Source organism: Neolamprologus brichardi, chromosome 20 (genome assembly GCF_056152115.1).
Source record: "Neolamprologus brichardi isolate AB-2024 chromosome 20, ASM5615211v1, whole genome shotgun sequence".
NCBI lineage: Eukaryota > Metazoa > Chordata > Actinopteri > Cichliformes > Cichlidae > Neolamprologus > Neolamprologus brichardi.
Window position 1 is genome coordinate 3218212 of NC_142123.1, and position 22767 is coordinate 3240978.

General features: G+C 42.7%; 1 protein-coding gene across 1 annotated transcript; it reads left to right on the forward strand.

Annotated features, from left to right (window-relative positions):
- Positions 1–1502: 1502 nt before the first annotated feature.
- Positions 1503–12172, forward strand: rnd1b (Rho family GTPase 1b). The gene is made up of 5 exons (XM_087833980.1): positions 1503–1751; positions 2253–2340; positions 8657–8766; positions 8880–9014; positions 9192–12172. The coding sequence occupies exons 1-5, from the start codon at positions 1632–1634 to the stop codon at positions 9435–9437; spliced, it is 699 nt and encodes a 232-aa protein (XP_087690106.1). The 5' UTR covers positions 1503–1631; the 3' UTR covers positions 9438–12172.
- Positions 12173–22767: the final 10595 nt, after the last annotated feature.

Sequence of the window (22767 nt, forward strand, 5' to 3'; positions counted from 1 at the left end):
CTCTAGTTTTAAGTACTGTATGAAGCTTTGAGGTTTTACATTGTTTCTACTGGAGTTGCTGTGTTGTTGAAAGCATTGAACTCAGATAAGGATTAGTCTAAAACACACATTTTATCGTGGAATACAAGTTTATTACTTGCCCTCACAGTTATTCCCCTGCCTTCCTTTAGTCTGATTTCATAGCTTCTCCTGTTATCTAAACAATACAAGATTTTTAGATATTTTTCTTTAACCCTTCAAACTCTAAAAACACTAAAACTTCAATTTATTTGAGCAAACCTCACAAACCAAATAGAGAGTACTACCTGGTCAGATGTGATCAACGGTGGGAATGAAAGGCTAACAGCATTATAGAACATTTCCCTCTGCAGTCACATCCTATATTAACAACCTTATGCGTGATGGCAGCGAGACGCGTTAGGCTGTAAAAGACAAGGCAGCTCGACGGATGAATGATATGAGCTGTTTGCGAACAAAGGCAAATTGCTTTGACCCACTGGGTCAAAACTGAAAGAGCTGTGATTGGCAACAGTAAGTAAATTAGCCAGGAGGTCGCCAGACAAAGAAGAGGGAAGTTAATTGACTTTTATCTTTTAATTTCCCCTTAACAACGAGGCGCTGTTTCCATACAGTAATAACCTCCAGGGTGTGAAAGTCAGCTTTTGCGTGTTTCCAGGGCTTTGAGACCAGGCCTCTGACTTGACCCTGTGGGAAGCCGATAGATGGTCACCTCAGGGGGGCCTCACACCGTCCCACCGCATGTCAACATGATGGCATTACTGAGTAAGCACACAGACAAAGGTCAGACCTTTGATCGGTAAACAATCATTCAAACGTTGCGCCATTCCCATCTATCAATCAGTGCTTTCAAAATGATGTTTGTACTATTACACTGTTAAATAACAGACAGTCAAAGATTATACATTAATTTGCCCCACAAAGGGGGGAGATGATTTTTTTTAAATAATAATTTTTTAAAATACATTTTTTTATTAAAAAAAAAAAAAAGCCGAAGGAGACGTGTTTGCTAAATAAATGTGACTTGACTGAAGTGCAAATTAAAATAAACTAATTAGCAGGGAGAGCCCCATTGTTCTCAGCCAGCGGTGCTATCGATTCAGCCAGTCGAGTCAATTTAATCACTCAGTTTGTGACAAGACACACAGGTGACAAAACAACAGTCTGCAGGAGGTGGCTGCAGATTACATTGTTCTTTAATCTTCTGTGTTAAAAAAATAAAACTATGTAAACCGATGATTGCACAGGGAGATTACAATTTTTTAGTCGTACTCGTGGACAAATGCGTCTAAATCTATTACACTTTCTTTCTTGCGCAATAATCTTGGAAGTATTTCGAGATATCTGCTGTCACATCCTCCCAGACAGAATAACTTGAGAGCATCACCGAGTGCAGTAAAGGGAGCCTGTGGAATGTTGCGCTCCTATTGGCTGCTGCTTGCCTGTATAAAGAGCCGCAGTGGCAAATTCAATCAGATCAACTGCGGGCATCCTTCGAGAGCGAGACACCGGGTTTCTCAGTCAAGCTGGGACAACAATTGCTGGGCTGTTCTGCTGTTTGTTTATCTTTCCCTTTTTCTGCTAAATAAATCCTCTGGAGCATTGTCGGGATCATGAAGGAAAGGAGAAATACACAACCGCTGGTGGTGAGATGTAAACTGGTTCTTGTGGGAGACGTTCAATGCGGAAAAACGGCGATGTTGCAAGTCCTGGCGAAGGATTGTTATCCAGAGGTATGCAAAAATGTGACTCGTGTCGAAGTGAAATATATGAGCAGAAAAGTCTGCCCTGTGCTCTCTTGACAATCGCGGTGTTGGGTTTTCATCAAATGATTTGGAAACGGCGCGGAGAAAACAGTGCGTCTGTTGCGGATAGTGACATATTGCTTGCGCATTTCCTAAAATTTCTTGCTTTTAAGTTTATTTCCTATTTACTCACCTTCATATCATCGGTAGCATTATTGTTTCATCATGTGGTCAGTGGAATTATGTTCTGCGCATTCTTAGCTGGTGCTTTCCTTTCATAGTGGCCTGCGTTGAATATCTGCAGCTGCAGCGATTAAAGTGATTAATTGATCCGAAATTCTGTCAAATTGAGAAGAGATATAGATTTGTCTTATTGTTTTATTGGTCAGTGCGTGTGTTTTGTGTATAGCACTGATTAGTTAACTTCCATTACCTGTAGCTGCCTGACAACTCCCCACTAACGGCACCGTGTTGCTAATTGCTCCCCAGACCTACGTGCCCACGGTGTTTGAAAACTACACAGCCTGTCTGGAACTGGAAGAGCAGCGAGTGGAGCTCAGTCTGTGGGACACTTCAGGTAACCGATCACCTTTTCCGTGTGCATGTGGTGTGTGATCTGCAGTCCTGCTTGCCGCACTGAAGAGGATTTGGCAATGCCGCGTGAATGTAATGAGTGTTTGTGCTGAAAGGAACACCAGTCTCTGTGTTTCTTCCCAGTTATTCATTTTCGTCATGACATTTTTTATTTTGGAGCAAGAAAATGTAAATATTGGTAAAGACTATATAGTCTATTTCCCCCCCTGTTGATGCAGAGGTGCATGGGATGTGTACTTGTTGAACCATATACTCTTTCAAATCTCCCATTTACTACAAATTAAATTTCCTCCGTCCCCCTTTCTTGGATGTGTCTGGATGTAAAGGACTCTGCAGATCTACAAGTGCATTTTTGTGCCAAGTGTGTTGCAGTGGAAAAACTGGGCAGAAAAGACTGATTATTCCGCCTCACTTGTTTTTAATGCTGACTCCGTGCATCATATGTTCATTTACACTAAGCGTGAAAAAGAGGGTCAATGTGTCATTGTAGATCTCCCGGGAAATCTGCTGTTCGGCGTGTTGACCTGAATACTGTGAGCACGGGTCTGCAGCACCTGTTTGATTCCCTTCATGCTCGCTGCACAATAGTTTCTCTCGCCAGGCCACATTCCTCTCCGTCCACACTCGTGCCGCAGCCTGACTAGGTCACACTGGCAGTACAAGTGTGTTTATTTATTCATTTTTGTGCGCACGTGTGTCTGTGTACAACAGATCCTTTATATAACAGACCCATTTGGATGAGATGATGCAGTATTTACTGTGCTCTCGTATTTTTCTCCCTCCCGTTATCACAAAGCGTCAAAATGAGGAGAAAAGTGAGTGTAATTCCGTCACCAGACCAAATCCCGTTTTTTAATCCCAGACTGTGGACTTTTGGTCTGGCCAGCAGGAGTGGGCCTGGTGCCCAGGGATGATGGGCACACAGAGCTACATCCTGTTGAGCAGGACAGTTTTTCTGGAGCAGACAGATAGGAGGGAGCTCAAAAAACTCTAGTGACCTGCATTCCCCCTCCATATGCTGCTCCAGGTCAGCCACTCAAACAGCATGATGCAAGGGATTAAGACTGTGAATGGGACTGCTGGGCAACCTCCTCTGACTGACCCAGTGAGTTTGTGGCTTTCTTTCTTTCACTTGAGCGTTCCCTTTGTTGCTCCCTCTTTGCTACTTTCTGGCTAATCTGCATAGATTGCCCCTCTGGCAAACACCTATGGCACAATTCAATACCAAGTACAACAGAGTACAATATGCACGTGCATAGCAGACTATTTGAAAATGGGCCACAAAAATAAAATCTATTTTTATTCACAATAGATTTGATTTAATGTGTCCCCCTCACACTCTCAGAGGAGACCGCATGTGGTCCCCTTCCCCCTCATCTTTTATAGATGACTCTTTTATCACAGGTATCTGCTGTCAGGCTCGCGGTGATGGGTGACAGGCAGAAAGGGGTGTTTGTTAGCCACGCCGCGCAGTTTCCTCTCCTGTGTCGTAATTTGCTCTAATTGCGTGGAGTTTGTGCCGCCCTGGCCCACACCACACTGAGACGGTCTCCTCATTATCCCAGCTCCCCTTCATTGATTGCACTGACCTCATCACTGGCTCCACATGGCAGGCGGCTCCTTCTCTCAGCTCCAATATGGATTTACAGTCTAAAATCAATCCACCAGTTTTAACCAGGCTTATCTGATCAGGAATGCTGGGGGAAGAAGGGAAGGTGAGCTCTGTCTGGTGTAGCGCACAGAGTGAAAAATAAATCCCATTAAGATGTTGGTGTGTAATTTATTTCAGGTTTAATGATGTTGCTGACGAAGCCTTGAAGTTTAAGATCGTACTGTGTGTGTGTGTGTGTGTGTGTGTGTGTGTGTGTGTGTGTGTGTGTGTGTGTGTGTGTGTGTGTGTGTGTGTGTGTGTGTATATATAATCACTTATTGTATGATGTAAACATAAGACTGACTTGGAATGAATCCAATGTCCATTAAAGCTGATGAAACACTCAGCTGGATTGTAAAAGGGGGCATTTTTAATATTTAATTGTCATGTTGATGACCATATGTCATGTGATTTCTCTAATAGGCACCCAGTTTGTAAAACGTAGGTGCTTTTTAGAATTGTAAGCAGGTACAGTTTAATTCCTCCATCTTTTTCCATCATTGATTCATCAGTGATCTATTTTTTTATTAGTAGTGTTTAGCTTAAATGTTTCACGGACTGTTGTCCAACAATCAGTTTACACTAGCTGAGAAAAACAATGTTTCCTGCCTTATTTCATCCAAATCAACATTTCAGGGTTTTTAAATCAAACTCTTTGATGTTGGACTTAATTTTCTTAATCCAGTGTCATCAACTATGATGATGAAGTAAAGCTTGTTAGCAGATCATATAATGCTCAGGAAAAAAGCACCTCCTTCACCCTGCAGGGGGCTTCAGCACTAATTCTGACTGGCTTATGTGAATCCAGGGAACAACTGCTTGATGCAATATATGTTTTTTGGAGCGTGCTGTGAAGTCCGTAGTCCTGCGGCAGCACCACAGCTCCCAGTCGGCTGAGTGTGGGTGGAGGCGCAGGGCTCCTCTCGTCCCCATATCTGTGAGTCATCCCATCACTGGATCATTAATCTGTCTGACCTCCGCGTTTTCGTAGTGAGAGGAGGAGTGCTAATGATGAAAACAGGCTATGTCACTCACTCGATTTTAGCACACATCCACAGACACAGTTATACTCTCGCTCGGGCAAACACAAAGCCGATCCTCCCCTCCCCCACCTGTAGCCTTCAACACAAGGGCCTCCGTCTTCAGCCCTGTGAAGCCTACATCCACTTAGGCCCAATCCTCACCTCAAACACTCAGATCTGGGCACCGCACCATCAAGACGGATGAAGTTCAGCTCAGCCACAAGAATTTGGTTATGCTCCTTTTTCTTTTCTGCCATTCCCCAGTTAGTCAGCCTCACTCTCCATGTTTTATGCCTCAGAAACTCTCCATCTGTTGTATAGAGGCACGCAAGGAGGAAAGCCATAATTTGGGCCATGCTTATAGGCGCTGCATGAGCACTGATCTGGCTTCCCAAACCATTGTGTGGCTTGCTGCAACGGAGAAAGGAAGGGAAGCGAGTGAAAGACACAGATAGCAGTAACCTGTGATATTACACTGCAGGGGGTGAGGGATTAATGGCAGAGGAGGTCTCTTTGTGATACGGCTCAGTAGGGTATACTTTGGCTCCCGCTCTTCTTTTTCCTGTGGCTTTTTCTTGCCACAATAGTAACAGCTATTTCTTCCAAGATTAGAAACTAGGCCCTGGCGTGTAAGGAAAGTGCTGCCGAAGCTGCGCCGATGCCAAGTAACATGTTACGGGGGGTTTGAATACTAATATTGAGGTGCTGTATGTTGCTGTAAGTACAGTATGTTTACTGATTTGTGCATTGTTTGTCCAGCACAACAAATAGAAGTTTTATTTATATGTGAGGACAGTAGTACAAAAACAAAGAAAGAAAGGCGGGGGAGGCTTAGATGTCCTTTGCATCCCCCCCTCCATCTTGGCAGGCTAATTGATTTGTCAGCTTTAAAAGCATCGGCTCTCGGACCTCTGGTGTAGCTTTCCATTGATTGTTGCATTTAGATCAGTGGGCATTTAATGCAGAATCACATCTTGTTTGCTGGCTCTGTGATAACCCCTCACAGGAGATTGAAAAGATTTCTGGAGCTCCCGACCTCTGACTTTCCCATTATATACCTCAATATGACGTGGCACAGAAACGTGGCTCTAATCCTTCTGATTTTAACATGTGTGACATTAAATATGTCTCAAATTCTTCAAACACAAAGTTGTGTTTGTGGCTTTTCTGCTACAATTAGGTGTATGTGGTGTAAAAACGATGGTGTTTTCTTATATGTGACATCTGTAAATAATTTAATCAAATTGTTCTTCTTTCTTTTTTTTACTCAAGAATAGAAAAAAGTCATTTTTATTTATAAAAGCATAGAAATGGAGCTGTAGGACAAGCATGTTCCTTTGTTCTTTTGCAACAGTGTTTACTTTCTTCAGGACATCGAGTCCTGAGGAATTTCATCACAGCTTGTCATTATTCCACTCACGGCACCCGGCAGCTGGCAAATTCAGTTTTACCCTTTGATAATGTGGAAAATCATTAAGTATTCATAAGCACATATCCGTTTTTGTGTACACATACATGCACGCGTCCGTGTTTCATGTGCTTTTTTTTTATATGTTTTCTTCTGCTGCATTGTTTCTGCACCGTAAATCAATTAGGACGGTTGTGCAATGAGTTATTACACAGGCTGCTCGTGTTATCTGTAGCTATAAAAGGAACGCTGAATCCCTTTTGGGATTCACACAGAGACTAAAGTAAACATGTTAATCCCATTGAGCAGCGCTGTTTCATCTGATAAGGGACCGGATTCACCTCTGCATGCATCCGAATTTAAAAAGTGTGCGTCTGTGTTAGCGCTTGTGGTTCCGGCGCGTGTGAATCGTTTTGTGTGACGGGCGTTTGTCTGTGGTCCCAATCTCTGTCGCAGAGAAGAGGAATGTCCCCAGCAGTGGGTGGGTGGGCCGCTAGTGGTGTAAAATGATTGAGTGGCAGTTAAGGCGAGCCTTTACGGAGAGCCAGGAGGAATGCCTGATGTAGATGGTGGATTCCAAGGCTGTTGCTGTGGTAACAGAGGGACTGGAGGTATTGCTTGCCGAGCAGAGGATTTTTTGGGGGGGTGGGTGGCTTACTTAAGGATTCTGAGCATGAGTGGGAGCGTCTGCCTGCCCCGAGCCCTGCCGTTGCACTTGCGTAATCTACTGCAAGAGAAGATCAATGAGGATTTAGTGCTCAATTGTCATCTTCACTTCTAAAATGCCAGCCAACAATATAGGAGCAGCAAAAGTAGCAGTTTTAGCAACAGCAAAGCGGCGCTCAGTGGGAAGAAGTGACGCCGCGCACACCTAACTTAAGCAGATGATTTCTCTTGCTCTCCTGCTCAATCTTCTTCTTTTTCTTTTTTCTTTTTTACCGACTTCCTGTTCTCACAGCTCTTGGAAGTGGCCTAAATTAAAAACGAAAAAACAAATTGCTCTAAACTTGAATGTATACACACTTTAAATTACAAATGTAGCTTGAAGCATTGCACATTTAAGATGGATACTTAATTGATCCCACAAGGGAAATTATTGTGTTACAGCAGCAGGATAAAGAATAAAAATGGCACAGCCTACAATTAACAACAACCAGATGCATATACTGCTATGTATGTATGCATTTTGTATAACAGTCATTTAAAGTAAGACTGAGATTGTGCAAATTGCATTAACAAGTAATACGTAAAGTGTAAATCTAAGAAACATACTTTTACAGTTTTCTGTACCATCAGATGTTAAATAACCTGAACAGCAAATGTGTTTATTCACACCTAACACGGGAAAAACAAACCCCACTGAGGATCTTTGTCAATATTTAAAAATTGTGGCTATGCAGGAGTCTTTTGTCACACAAACCAGCAATATGAAGTTAATGAAGTTACTATTAGTTGACCTGGCATATTAAAGAAGACTAGACCTGGGCTACGTCCACACGTACCCGGGTATTTTTGAAAACGCAGATTTTTCTGTGCGTTTGCACCTTTCACACATAAACGGCGTTTTTGGTCACTGAAAACGGAGATTTCTAAAAACTCCAGCCAGGGTGGATATTTTCTAAAACTTTTGCATTTACGTGTGGACGAGAAAAACTGAGAAAAAGCAGAAAACGCAGCGTCAAAGATGTGCGCCTTTTTTGACGTCACACTGTGCGCCACGTTATTGTTTCGGTGAAATGAATTTCTACAATACTGTTACTGTTAATTGTTCTCTCTGCAGTGTTTAAATGCTTACATATACACACACAGTTACTGTCCCTCCACACATACCACTCGGTTCTGTTTCTTTGCCCCATCTTTGTTTACTATTTCCCACCGAGGCTTCTAGACTTCTGATTGGCCAACATTTCTACAAGGATAGAAATATATCGCCACCTGCTGCTTTGGCATGTTCCTAGCAGCGTTTTCCTTCATTTCTCCCTTTATGTGTGGACGGGATTATTTTTTTTAAAACGAAAACGGAAAATCTCCGTTTTCAAAAATACCCGTGTACGTGTGGACGTAGCCGCAAAACTGGAAGTTTCCTCTTAAAAAAAACATGATTAAAAATATTTCTGAGCATCCAAAAGTTCTAGGAAATGTTTTATGGAATGCAAAACTACTTTTGTCTACATTTGTATAGTTTGTTATAACATTGCTCTCCTCTGTCTCCTGTAAGGTTCTCCGTACTATGATAATGTGAGGCCCTTGTGCTACAGTGACTCAGATGCAGTTTTGCTGTGTTTTGACATCAGCCGCCCAGATACTGTGGACAGCAGTCTGAAGAAGGTAATGATTTAAGGTCACTTTACTTCAAAGTCCTAGTCTCTACTGTGATTCCAAAGTGTATTAACAGACTATTTGTCACCAAACACCAACTGATCATCTTTTCGGGTCCACAGTGGAAAACTGAAATTCTGGACTTCTGTCCAAGCACACGTATTTTACTCATCGGCTGTAAGACCGACCTCCGCACAGATGTCTGCACACTGATGGAGCTGTCCAATCAGAAGCAGACTCCAATCACCTACGAACAGGTGAGACAAAAGAAACAAACGAAGATCCATGTGTGTGTGCAGATTTTTACACACATGCCTTTCCTGTAACACCCCGTCCAAAAGGACTTGTCTCCACACGATATCACAGGAAAAAAATGAAACTGCATCATTGAAGAATATCATGAACAGTATCGGTTATTGCTTCATTTATTGCAGGGCTCTGCTATGGCTAAGCAGCTGGGTGCAGAGGCTTATCTCGAGTGCTCGGCGTTCACCTCGGAGAAGAGCATTCACAGCGTATTCCGCACCGCTGCGATGGCCTGCATCAACAAGCTGCAGCCTCTCCCCAAGCCCAGCCCCACCCGACGCCTCTCCAAAAGACTTCTTCACCTGCCCAGCAAGTCAGATTTGATCTCCACCACCTTCAAGAAGGAGAAGGCCAAGAGCTGCTCGGTAATGTGAGTGGAGACCTCTTGGGTTACCGTCCTCACATTAAACCCACATCCCCTGCGTCTTTGGTCTCGGGGAAGGGGGGGTGGGCACGATGGTTTTATCAGGGTTACCTGCTGAATCCTTCCCTCACCCCCCCAAGAAACCAAACACCACTCAGAAGAGGTGGACACTTCGCTGTCCACTTGCTCCTGAACCTTTTAGTGCACCTCCATCCTTTTCCACTGTTTATTTTTTTGTTTGTTTGTTAGTTTGTTTTTTTTGCTTTCGAACAAACAATATCAGTCGAGGTTTGATCACCAAGCTACCATTTTATTTTCACCTGTGAACAGTATGCAACTACAATGGTGTTACATCTGTCTAATTTTACTATCTATAGGCACATGTTGATTTTGTCCGAAATGGAAATGTGCAACGTGTGACGTTTAATCTTGTGATGTAAATGCCTCTCGGAAAATTCAGTGGATATTTTCTTTTAAATCAAAAAATAAATCTAGCATGAAACCACCAGGAAACAGCAAAATCCTGTACATCCCTCTTAGTAAGGTGTGTGGGGTGTGAAATAGCGTGTCACTGGTTTCCCCATTTACTGGAAGTACATAGCATAGATGTACAGGGAGCGATGGGACAAACCGTGAGAGCTATTACATAGAGAGATGTTCTTATTGTCTCAGCAGTGATGACAGCAGGGATGAGAGCAGTGAGCACAGGCTGCTGCGCTTACAGCAGTCTAGACTACGTCAGCCTGCACGGATTCTTGATGCATGGCTGCGTAGCTCTGGATCGTGTTGCTCTGCAAGCTTTCAGTGGAATAACTGGAAGATGCTGAAGAGGCTCCGTGTACACAAAGCGACTGCAGAAATGCGGAACGCACACAAAATATAAGCAGAGGTTTAGCTGGACTTCCAGGGTGTCTTTTATCACTGCTGGAGTCTGGTGGGTAGACACATCTAATTGCTCTTGTGGTGACCAGGAGCTTAACCACAGTCGGTTCAATGTTGAGCTTAGCTTTGCTTAGCCTGTTGATTATTGAACCGTGGCTGGTTATCGATACGAGTTAAGGTGTTAGGAGGCATATCTACAAAGAATAAGATCGCTCCTACATGGAAGTCAGACTGACCTGAAATGGTTTGTATTTTCAGACACTCTTCAGTAAAAAATCTGTAGCATTGCATTGTTGACAGTTTTTCAACAATTCTCAAATGGTATGCAGTTTTGAAAAAAATGCCTTTCATATTGAGTTCCCAGAAGATTTTTGAATACTGTAATTACTGTAATATGCCTGTGGATTCCTCACATTTGCATCAATGCAATGTAGCACCCTCAACCTGATTCAATTCTTCCAAAAAGGACTGATTTTTGTTTTGCACACACTTGTAAAATCTGTTCACATCCAATAAGCAGCACTTACTGTAGGTTACAATGCAAAAAAACAAAACAAAAACAAAAACAAAGGGAAAAATCAGACGCTTTTCTGAGCTTAAATCTTAGGCTTCATGGTTATGTGTGTGTGCGCAGCATCGATCTCCGTGCTTCTAACCATAAAGCAATAACGATTTAAGTGCTTTGTGATGCAAAAGTAACCTGCGTGGCAATAACAACGCAGCTTCGTGATTACTGTCATGCTATAAGTGCTCCATGGATCGACATGTTAGAGATTGTTTCGATCTCCGCTGTACAAAAGGCTGCTGATATAGCCCCTCCTTCCCCCTGTGTAAGTGGTGATCGGTATATAGAAAAGCAAGGACGGCGTTTGCGCTATGAACTAGATCAGAGTATTCCAAACAAGAAGGAACAACATGCTGTTTGAGTTGTTGCTGTCAGCTCAACGTAATCATAATAAAAACACTGAGGCAGTATGCCTCGAGTGAATTGTTGTATTTGTTTTTTCAAATCTGAACTATACATTAAAGTCTAGCAATTATTCATCAAGGGCTAGTGTGGGTGGAGGGGGGGGGGGATAACGTGGGACTAAGGAGAACAAGTAATCAAACTGCACAGGCTGGCCCTGTCCAAAGAAAGCTATTTTTCCATTCTTTGTGTGTGCGAGCGTGTGCGTGTGTGTATATTTTTATGTATTTAATGGCATGATGTGAGTCTCCGTGCTGTTTTTGAGATTTTCCTGAAATGGCTGCTCTGTCTGTGCGGAGCTGTGGACTGCCCCTGGTAGTTGGAGGAACTTAAAGTGGTGATTTGCACAAAGGCTTCCAGTTCATGGTCACACACCAAATTCCTCAGCATTGCCTAGCAACAATTCAGCTCAGAAACACAGAGACTGGCTCTCGGGTTGGTCGTGTGGACAGATAGGGTTAGCTCACAAGCAGACATCCCCACATCCATTATTACTGCATCGTTTAAGCATTTACTGCGTAGCTTGTTTAAAAAAAATAAGAATAATAACAAATAAAAATTAAAAAATCTTGATATTTTTCTCTGGGTTTTTCTCTGCCAGGCCTTCTGATGACGGTTTACATGGGCGCCTCAATGACCTCATGTCAGTTAATATGCAGCCTTTGTGTTGTAGTCAGTGTGTGGTAAAAATGGTGCAGTCAAACTCCTAAGCATGTCCTATTAAAGTTGTACGAGTGTACATACCGTCTCTTGTTTTATAGTCATTGTACAGCATCTTCGAGGGTGTCTGATGGAAGTATTGTTGCTGATGTGATTTATTTATTTGGTAGCTATTTTGCTTTTGTTTGTTTGTTTGTTGATTGACATGTACATTTGTTTGAAATCTTTTTTTAAAAGTTGACTGTGTTTTTTTTTTGTTTTTTTTCTTCTTCTTTATTGCTGTGTTGAATAAAGCTTGCCCCGTTTGGCATCCTAAATTCACTGTTCTTGTCATCTTTTTTCTTTTTTTTGATCACTTGCTTATGAAACAATACCCTACACTAGACATCTGCTCAGTATCTCCCCAGTCACGTCTGCAGGAAGTGAGGTGCTTATCTTTTCCACTCAAGCGACGCTAATAATTCCTTTAACAGGCTCTGTGTCACTGCCTCATTAAGGATAGAGTAAATTTATATTAGGATGATGGCGGATTACTGTCATTTTCCATTACCACAATCCTGATCTTAGATCTTAGTTACCGTTCAGGGAATCATAGTCAGAGAGTGGAAAAAATGTAAATAACACATATTTACCTGCATAAGTAACATGTTGGGATGAAGAAGGAAAGATTGTGTCCTATTTTAATAAATTGAACCAAGTTATGTGACGGTGTTTTGGTTTTTTGGGGTTCTTTTTTGCTTTTATCTGCTCTCATCCATCTTCAAATGCACCACATCTGGTTGCTGCCAGCTATGGAAGTGTCTCAGATGAGCTCAAGCAAGCCAGCCAACACATATGCCCTCGCATTTTCCTTTCTTATCTGTAAAATGCAATGCCATCCTCACAAAATGTTCATAAACTTTATCTGTTTGGTGTTTTTATAGTGTAAAGTTCTAAAGTTATTCCCGGAGCATCTGTAGAGGATTGTGGTAAGATTGGCAAGACTGAACCAAAGGAGATGTGGACTGCCAAAACAAAACAGCGAATGAAGCTCATGTAAGCATTCAGTAGAGGTGATCATAGCTGCAGTCAAGTGATGGACAGTAGACATCTCTTTCATGATTCAATAATTATCAGAAAGGTGACTGGTTGTTAGCAAAACAAGTCAGACCCCCATTGCCATATGAAAGCGGATTCTAGCTGTAATGGGAACCATGGTTTCCTGAATACGCAGAGCAACAGGAGCACACCGAATTATGTGGTAAGGCTTTTTCTTTCTTTCTTTTTACTAATGATAAAACACATTCTTGTGTTGGTGTTGAATTTCTAAAATGAACTCATCATAATGACTTGAAAATGAACCTGAGCTGTCCTGAAGTTTTTTTTTTTGTTGCTAAAAACAAAGTGAATTATGGGCTGTCACTAGGGGGATTGCTAGAACACCTGAAATAGAGGCAGACATTGTACACATGCCGACACAGACACATTGGGTGTGAGGACATGTAAATGGGCCACATACGCTGGAAGTCATAGTAAATTAGGCCAACATCTGGCTAGGCACAGAGAGTTCACTTACCCACTCAGCTGTACCGCGAGGGCTTGGTGAAGGAGAAGTGGCGCAGTCCAGTGCATTTTTAGGATCAACCCTGGCACTTCGTTGAATGTCTGCCATCTGCAGCTACCTTGGAGGCGTTCTTTGTCTCCGGTACAAACAGTGGGTCACTTTGACCAAGGATTGTTGTGTTGCCATTAACAAAAGTTGGAGAGGGAGCGCTCACACAAACCAATTTACTGGGATGTGTAACAGTGAAAATCAATCCACATTGCAATTAAATTCAAAAGAGAAGCATCATCATATCATACACCAGACATGCTGCCAAACAGCTCCAAGCATTGTGGCAAGGATCAAGATGTTAGCAGTCAGATGTTTGAAATCCTGGAGATTTTCTGGATTATACTTCTACTTATAATACATCTGAGAAATGCTCATTGGAGAATGATCATCTGTGGGATGTGTTGAGAGCTGGGGAATCTGAAGACCAAGCTTCACCTTGTGCTCTTTGTCATTCTCTGTCTTTTCAAACAGTCCTAAGTAGTTTTTGCCCTACAGCAGGCTGCTTTATCGTGCCGAAAGAGGCTCCTGACAGTGTCATCAGGGTCATTAGTCCCCTGTTATACTAGGCTGGGAAATTAAGCTAATTGCAGCTGTAGCTCAAATGTTACAGAAGTGAACTAATATAGTGAAGGTATTTCTTTCTTTGGCGTAATGATGTGAAGTAACTTGCGATTTTCCATGAACAGCATGTGCGTAATCTTAACCCTCAGAGCTGATTCTGTGCAGCAGAGGGATTTGTCTTCAGAGCCCTGTGTGTTTCTTGAACATAAGAACCAGACATTTGAGTTCAAATGAAAAGGTGGTGGAAGAGCCAAAAATCTATAAAACCATCAGTCGATCCATTTTCTTAACTGCTCAACTTGAGGGAAGTAAAACCTGCTACCAGTAAGACACAGAGAGATAATACAGAGAGATTAACAACCATTCATGCTCACATCCATACATTGGCAGCGGTGGTAGCCTCACTAAGTCCATTAAACAATGAGCATTTGAAGAATAAAGGTAAACTTAGACATGGAGAGAAGGACAAAAAAGGGGTACACAGAAGAACTGACAACTAAAGGACTATAAACACAAAAACACCAGAGACCGACAAGGTAAGCAACTTAAAAAAAGGAAAGAACAGGAAGCATCTTCTCAAACGAGAGACATAAAAATGAATGAAATGAACAACGCTATGGTGACGAACCAGCAGGTGGATAGCAATACGCTCAAATTCAAAGGTAATGTGCAACCTGCAAAATAAATAAGAACTAATATTTATAGTATATGATGATGAATCGGTGTTCGTGCTGGACAGGACTTTTTCTGTAGGGGTGGATGGGGGTGGGAAGGGTAATCTGAAAGGAATTATGTGGCTCTAAGTGGACAGCCCTCAGTGCTGTTGTGTAACATTAGCATCATGTTCTGGGTCCTCGGGTAACTCTCTTCAAAGACACAAGAACACATTCCAGAAGTAACCTGTCACTTTATACTTCCTGTTTGTACACAGCCAGATTCAAATCTTCTACATTTTTTACATTTGTTATTATTATTGTTATTATTTTAAAAAGGAGCTCGAACACAACAGCGAAACTGTGCGCATCCATCTGTTTGTGCAGAAATGTGCAGAATCTCAGATCACTGATGAGGTGTGATGAGGTGTCGAGTCCTGCAGTGTGGGCTCTCTCTCTCTCTTTCCTTCCCCGCTCTTGCTCGCTTACAGACACACAGACACCAGATTTTCTGCCTCTGCCGCAGTGCAGGGCAGGGCCGGAATATCCAAACCCATCAACTTCCTATAAAGCCAGTTTTGTTCAAGAAAGGAGCAGGATGTGAACACAGCCTTCCTCTTATGTGTTATCTGAACATATCTGGCAGTAAAATATGGACTTTCAAAGTAAAAGGCTTTTTTTTATTCATAGAAGGAAACAAAAAACAATATTAAAATTAATTTACAGGCATTAAAGAAAAAAAATCTTGCTGTTAATGAGCAGTTCCAATAATTCTCCAATGATTTTTTTTCTAACAAAATGTTTTAGATGTTCATAGCTCCCCAAACATAATGACTAATGGCTTCTAATCTTCTGAGGTTTATTCCTCCACTGTAAGCTTGATGTTTGTGTTTCTTAACAAAAAGTCTAAACAATTATTTATCATATTGCTTTGAAATTAATTTGCAAGTCTCGCTGAAGCCCAGCTCAAATCAAAACATCTAAGAGCCACAGACCCTGTGGGTAGTCTGATGACCTGTCCCGGATGTGCCCACCTCCCTGCAGCCATGACTTCATTACGAGCACATCCTTTTACATCATTATTTTACAAACATCTGAACAGATCTTCCCTGTGCACCTTCAGGTTCAGCACACAGTAAACACTACATCCCAGCTCTTCCACACCTGTTAGTGTGACCCCTGACTCTGAACTCTGTGACCAGAAACATGACTCCCCTACAGCTCTCTCTTGACCCCTTACTCCCCCAGTTACACCACCAATCAGCTCAGTCAAATCAGTATATACATATACTAGTACGTACTGGAGATGAAGACGTTTCAATAGATGAAATAACAATGGTGATGATTAATTTTGTGCAGTTGATTACAAATAAAATCCATTTTTAAAACGGATGCATCAGTTTTATCCTGAGGATTTCCCCACAAACAATCGTCACATCTAAAATATAAAACAGGCAAACACACACACAGACACACACATGCTCTGTCCCCTTCTTTGTGATCACTTGGCAACCGCACACAAAGGCCAAGGCATGCTCTGCTGCACACAATGTGACACTGCTTGTGCATGTCAGGGTGGGGAGGAGCGGTGAGCTGTACCCTTAACGATCATGCACAAACACACAGAGCGGATTTGGCTACAGGCCACATCCTGCATGTGTCTGCACAAGCCAAAATAACACGGAGATATTTGGTACAGCACCCAAAAGCACCGTCCTCTCATCTGGAGACATGAACAGCGACCGACGCTTTGTCCTTCATGCTGATTAAATGCTAGATTAGTTTGTCTGCAGCAGACTGAGCGCACAGCAGTAATAATTACTCTATAATTACACCATATTGTGTCTCTGCTGTTTCTCACCGCTGTCGTTTTACTTTTTACTCAGTGGTCACTACGACTGTAGTAGCATGAATCAAGGAACTTTCTTTGAACTTTCAGTTCTGCAGCCTAAATGATGGATAATCCTCGTCTCTTAACTCAGAGAAAACATGAGCAGTCATTAAAAGGATCCATGCCTTCCTCCAAAGAGAGCATATCTCCACCAGTGAGCAATGTGAATGCATCTGTGCAACTGTTAACCTTCAGGTCCCTGCAGCTATCGTAGAAGTGTTAGTGAAGGGAAGGCCGAACATACTGCAGGCAGCACTCTGCTCATTTTTGTGTGCTCCACTCCTCTTTAGGGAAATATAGCTACAGGCGGGAGTCTGTGCTTTTAGTGGTCTGGGGGACTGTGAGGTGTGTGTGCAGCTTAGTTGAAGATGCACATGGGACCAGAGGGCTCTCCCACTGAGCATTAACTCTCCTGCTTCTGTTGGGGGTAGGGCAAAGAAAAATAAGGAGACGGGAGACGGGGTTTGAAACAAGTCCAACAGCGAGGATGGGTGCAGAGGTGGTTCAGTATTTTCACCAGATTTAGTCTCATCTCAATTTTACTTCCAAATGAGGAGAAATAAAGAACTGCAATATAAAACCCCTGCTGAAATGGATATGGTCACTGTAGTGTTCAAGAAGAAGGGGCGTATCCAAGAGAAGCACTGAGGAGAGCAATGACATTGATCTTTAGTGACACGGGAGCTGTAAATCACAGAGAATACACATACTAGAGAGATGTTCTTGCCTGTACTGACCCAAAGGGGTAAGTGAAGCATAGAGGCGATGTAGATTACATAAGCAGAGCAATGTGAAGAGGTCTTTGCTGCCTGGCAGCATCCAAAAGAAACTAAAACTAGAAGCTGGAGTCAAAACTCAACCTATGAAACCTATGAAAAAAGAAAGTATACATTATGAATAGCTCAGCCTCACGTTTCTAAGATATGCAAATGAAAAAGTGTCACTTCACAAACTTGACCTTCTGCAGCTCGACAATAAGCACTGGGTTGAGTTTGATGTAGACGGGTTAGGGTTTAAAAATGAAACAGTGATGATGTAGGTTACAAAAAATTAATGTATCAAATAAAACAGGGTTAAATCACAAATCAGATTTATAATAATATGATATGATATCCTAATATCCAAGGCAGCACGGTGGTTAGCACTGTTGCCGCACAGCAAGAAGGTCCTGAGTTCAATTCCAACATCAGGCCGGGGTCTTTCTGTGTGGAGTTTGCATGTTCTCCCCGTGTTTGTGTGGGTTCCCTCCGGGTACTCCGGCTTCCTCCCACCGTCCAAAGACATGCAGCTTGTGGGGATAGGTTAATTGGAAAATCCAAATTGCCATTAGGTGTGAATGTGAGCACAAATGGTTGTCTGTCCCTGTGTGTTGGCCCTGCGACAGACTGGCGACCTGTCCAGGGTGTACCCTGCCTCTCGCCCTATGACAGCTGGGATAGGCTCCAGCGCCGCCCGCGACCCTGAAAAGGAGAAGCGGAAGCGAATGGATGGATGTATCCTAATATCCTGGAACAAAAACAGGTTCAACTTTGAAACTCGCTGAACCTTATTAAACACAATCCGTGATGGTAACTCTATCTGTATGTCTCTACTTTCTTGCATTGTTCTTGCTTCCCACTCTTTGTCCCATTTATGCAATCAAAATCCTGATGACCATCACAAACATCACTGCTTCCGTGTCAGGGTATGAATCATCACCTTTAAAAGTACTCGGAGATAAAAGAGAAGTTTTAGATCAGCGCATTGTCTAGATACTGGAATGCAGGCTGTTCCTATGCAACACATCAGCTCCAAAGATATTCCCGCTGAGGATTTTCATCCGCCATCTGTCTGCGCCCTCCCCCTGAAAGCTGTTTCTTCTTTTTCCTCTGTTTCTTCTTCCTCACATATTTCTGGGTTTTTGATTCCCAGCTGCTTGAGGGGGGTGGGGGGGTGTTTGGAAAATGAATATTCGTTTCCTTCCAGACGCTGTTCTTTTAGCCTTCATCCTGACTGCAGAGGCACCTTTGTAACATGAATCAGTATGCCACACAGGCAATACTTAAACCCTCACTGTCTCCATCTTTTCCGTCTCTCTAATTACCAGCTTGGCCTCTAATGTTAAAAAAAAAGCTCTTAGGGGGAAACAAAATATTTATAGATCATTGTGTTTAACTACTGTTGCGTGTAATTACTGTCACTTCACAAACATATTGCTTGAAATTTAAAAAAACAAATATTTTCATGCTAGTAAATCTTTCTGGTCCTTAACGTGTGTTTGCTTTTGGGTTACACAGTGTTAGGACGTGTTAGTGAATGCCATGTTTACAAGTGAATCTTGCCACACTGTTATTTCATGGGATCGTTGGCAATCTATAACAAGACAAGCACTGTTTGCAGTTCTATTGTGGATTTAAAAAATATGCTTGTTTTGTAGAACTCAGAATGCTTCTTACATGATGTATGCATTCTAGGAACGCCTGCTGTAATAGGAGCACAGCAGCACTTGCTATAATTATCTCACACGATTAATTTTTCTGTTTGCTCTGATTCAACACTTGAACTGCTGAGCGAGCTGTTTGTTGCTCTAAGAAGCAGCTGTTCCGTTTGCTAATTGTAAGAACTCCTGCCGAGCCCTCTTAACGTGTGACATCTCTACGTCAACAAACCGCAGGTGAAATAAGTTTCCTGCTTCATAACCGTGAGGATTTTCTTATATTCCCAAACTGAACCTTTGAAAACCACCAATTAGTGTCTGATAGTTCTCACCTGCTTTGGATCTCCATCAGATCTCTGCACGGATGCACACCGAGGACTTACAGTACAAGAAAGTGTTACATGACTTATTAGCAGATGAAATCCTTGCGTGGCCCACAGTCGAGTGGACTCAGCTGCAGCAGCCTACACTTTGGCACAATATAAATACAGTTGTGCAAGCACAGTCTTTTTTTTTTCTTGAGCAAGTTATATTTAGAGCGTATATATTTAATTTGTGAAGCCTGAACAGCTTGTCCATAGGATTGTGGTTAATCTCGATTCTTTTTGCAATCATCACACCGCAGTCTGGCAGTTCTCTGGAAAACAAGCTAGCTCTAATTACTTTAATTGTACTACTGCAGTCTACAAATGTAAATATATGTGATTAAATCTATACACATGTTTCGCTCTTACCCCCGGGTGCATTTTACAAACTATACTTTCCAGTCACCTTTTGAAGTTGTGGAAAGCCAAACTGAGGGTTTTTTTGTGGAGGATCAGCACCTCCAAATCTGAGGCCATGGTTCTCAGCCGGTGTTGTGCCAAAAACTGATTTCCAATGTTTCCGTGTATTTTTTATGTGTAATATCTTTATGTAAGTTGGTAAATAGACTTCGGTGAACAGCATTTACAAAGGGGTTATATATAGAATTAGAAAATTATCTGTTTTTTCAAGTATCTTTACAGCTCTGTGTTATTGTACTCACATTATAACCAATCCGGTCCTTTATCCTCGTTTAAAATATTTTTACAGAACTATTGTCATATTTGCTGCCATTTCTGCTGTCCTCTTGGCCAGCTTACTCTGACAAAATACATTTTTAATGTTAATGAGATTTTTTTTTAACTGCATAAATAACGGTTATATAAAAGGAAAAACTGATTGCGGCTTCTACCTTGTTACACAAATGTTGTTTGTGGCTCAATATGACTTTATGTCATCCATGAGGGATGCATTTAACATATGTTTCACATATTATAGCCCAACAAGTTACTTATAGCAGTTTAAATACGAGCAATCAGTTTTTGGCAGACAATCACTTTTTGGCACAACACCGGAAAAGGGTGGAGTGCCCACTCCGGGTCGGGGATGAGGTCCTGCCCCAAGTGGAGGAGTTCAAGTATCTCGGGGTCTTGTTCGCGAGTGATGGGAGAAGGGAGCCGGAGATCGACAGACGGATTGGGGCTGCAGCTGCAGTAATGCGGACGCTGCACCGGTCCATCGTGGTGAAGAGGGAGCTGAGTGTAAAAGCGAAGCTCTCAATTTACCGGTCGATCTACGTCCCTACCCTCACCCTCACCCCGGATACAAGCGGCAGAAATGAGCTTCCTCCGAAGGGTGGCTGACCTCTCCCTTAGAGATAGGGTGAGAAGTTCGGCCATCCGGGAGGGGCTCAGAGTAGAGCCGCTGCTGCTCCACATCGAAAGGAGCTAGCTGAGGTGGTTTGGGCATCTGACAAGGATGCCTCCTGGGCGCCTCCTGGGTGAGGTGTTCCGGGCATGCCCCACCGGGAGGAGGCCCCGGGACAGACCCAGGACACGCTGGAGAGATTATATCTCTCGGCTAGCCTGGGAACGCCTTGGTGTTCCCCCGGATAAGCTGGAGGAGGTGGCTCGGGAGAGGGAGGTCTGGGCCTCTCTGCTTAGGCTGCTGCCCCCGCGACCCGGCCTCGGATAAAGCGGATGAAGATGGATGGATGGATGGATGGAGACAAGATGGGGTCAGAGTCTCCACAATGATGAATGCCAGTTTCTGTCACGAGCAGATCCAATTTTTCCAATAATGTGCCAAAAGCTCCAAACAGCTGTTGCACATGTTCAAAAGAAAGTCACGCCTTGGTTAAGATTGCTGTTTGTAAAATGATAGAAAGGTCATATTAGTTGTCATGACAGCCAAAGTTTACCAGTGTTACATGGGGCAGTCTGAGAATGAATGGCCAAGGCTGAGTATTCAGACAGGAAGGGCAACAAAAGGCTCTGATATTCCTTCATGTGCCTTGAGTATATATCCAAGGCTGTACTTACTTTGCTTGGCTTCAGATGAATATTTCCCATTCATTGTACAGCCAGTCATTGTAGTTTAATGAATAAGAATAGATCTTGAACAACTCCGCTTGGAGAGGTGATTACTGAGCCATGTTTAAACTTCTCCAACAGAGGGCAGATGATGGAGCTGTATTCCTGTATCTCAGTCAAACTCAGCTGTTGCTAATGAAGAACAGCTTGAGCAGTTCCTTCAATCTGTGACGTTGACGCCCAGCCAAAGACCCCAACTGGTGCCAGCGCTGCTGTTGTGTCCCGTCAGTGAAGTAAGTCAGTAAATCTGTCAGAGTTACTTTTTTAAAAGCGCAGGATCTGTTCTGCCAATACAGGCATGCAAAACGTCATGTAGCCCTGACAGTAAATCAGAAAACAAAATGTAAGAATGTGTCTCGTGGTTTCTACACGCACAAATGCTCGTGCATTCATGGGTGTATATCTGTTCATACTGTATGCACAGACACAGCGAAGAGTGCGCAGACAAAAGCTGCAGAAGCACAAGCACCCACACACCCACCTTCACTTTGCTGTTCTTAAGCAAAGAGCCCGAGGCACAGTGAATGAGCGTGTCAGCAGTGTGGGATGACATTCTGTCGCACAAAGAGTGTGTGTGCAGACAGATGCCTCCTCAGCCTCCTCCTGTCCATTTACCTAACATACACAAACACACTCAGATTTCATTGTTGGTGTTTTGTAATTTGAGAATAGAATTTCTGTCAATTTTGGCATTAAAAGACAAAACTGGTAGAAGATATGAAAATATAGCTTCAAAAGGTTACATCTGGGGAAGATCCTTATTAAAGTGAAGGGGGAAGCAGAATAGGGTACTCTGCACAGGTAGCTCTGTGATTGGCTGGCTCTAGCACCAGAGGATGAGAGGATGGGTAGGTAGGCGATGTGCCAGGGTTCTCCCCACAGTCACAGACACTCTAATTAAGGAGCACAGTGGGGAGAAAGGGCAGAAACAACAGCTATGCATTGTCACATAGTGATTTTCTTATCATGTCTAGTGCAAGAAAAGCTGCACATCTCTTATCTAATGGATATAAACACCTTCTAGGAGATGCCTCCCTGAGCTGCAGTCTAGTCATGGACATGGAATCAGCAGTCTTGGTGTTACTTTCAGTGTCTTAAAGAGGCAAAACAAAATTTTCAATCAAGTTGTCCTAATACAACTGTGTAGAGCTTATTTTCAGTTACCAATTCATTTTATAATAACTCTTGCCTTAATGGATTTTTAGTCCATCCACAATATTGCTCTGCAAAATTACTGATACATATTTATAGCTATCATTACATTTCTGCGGCATCCCCTATTCTGTGATGCCCAGATGGACCAGATGGACTGACGGGGAT

Coding starts and splice junctions, on each gene's coding strand:
- rnd1b (XM_087833980.1), top strand. CDS start 1,632: ATGAAGGAAAGGAGAAATACACAACCGCTGGTGGTGAGATGTAAACTG. Junction 8,767..8,879: donor TGGACAGCAGTCTGAAGAAG/GTAATGATTTAA, acceptor TCGGGTCCACAG/TGGAAAACTGAAATTCTGGA. Junction 9,015..9,191: donor CTCCAATCACCTACGAACAG/GTGAGACAAAAG, acceptor CATTTATTGCAG/GGCTCTGCTATGGCTAAGCA.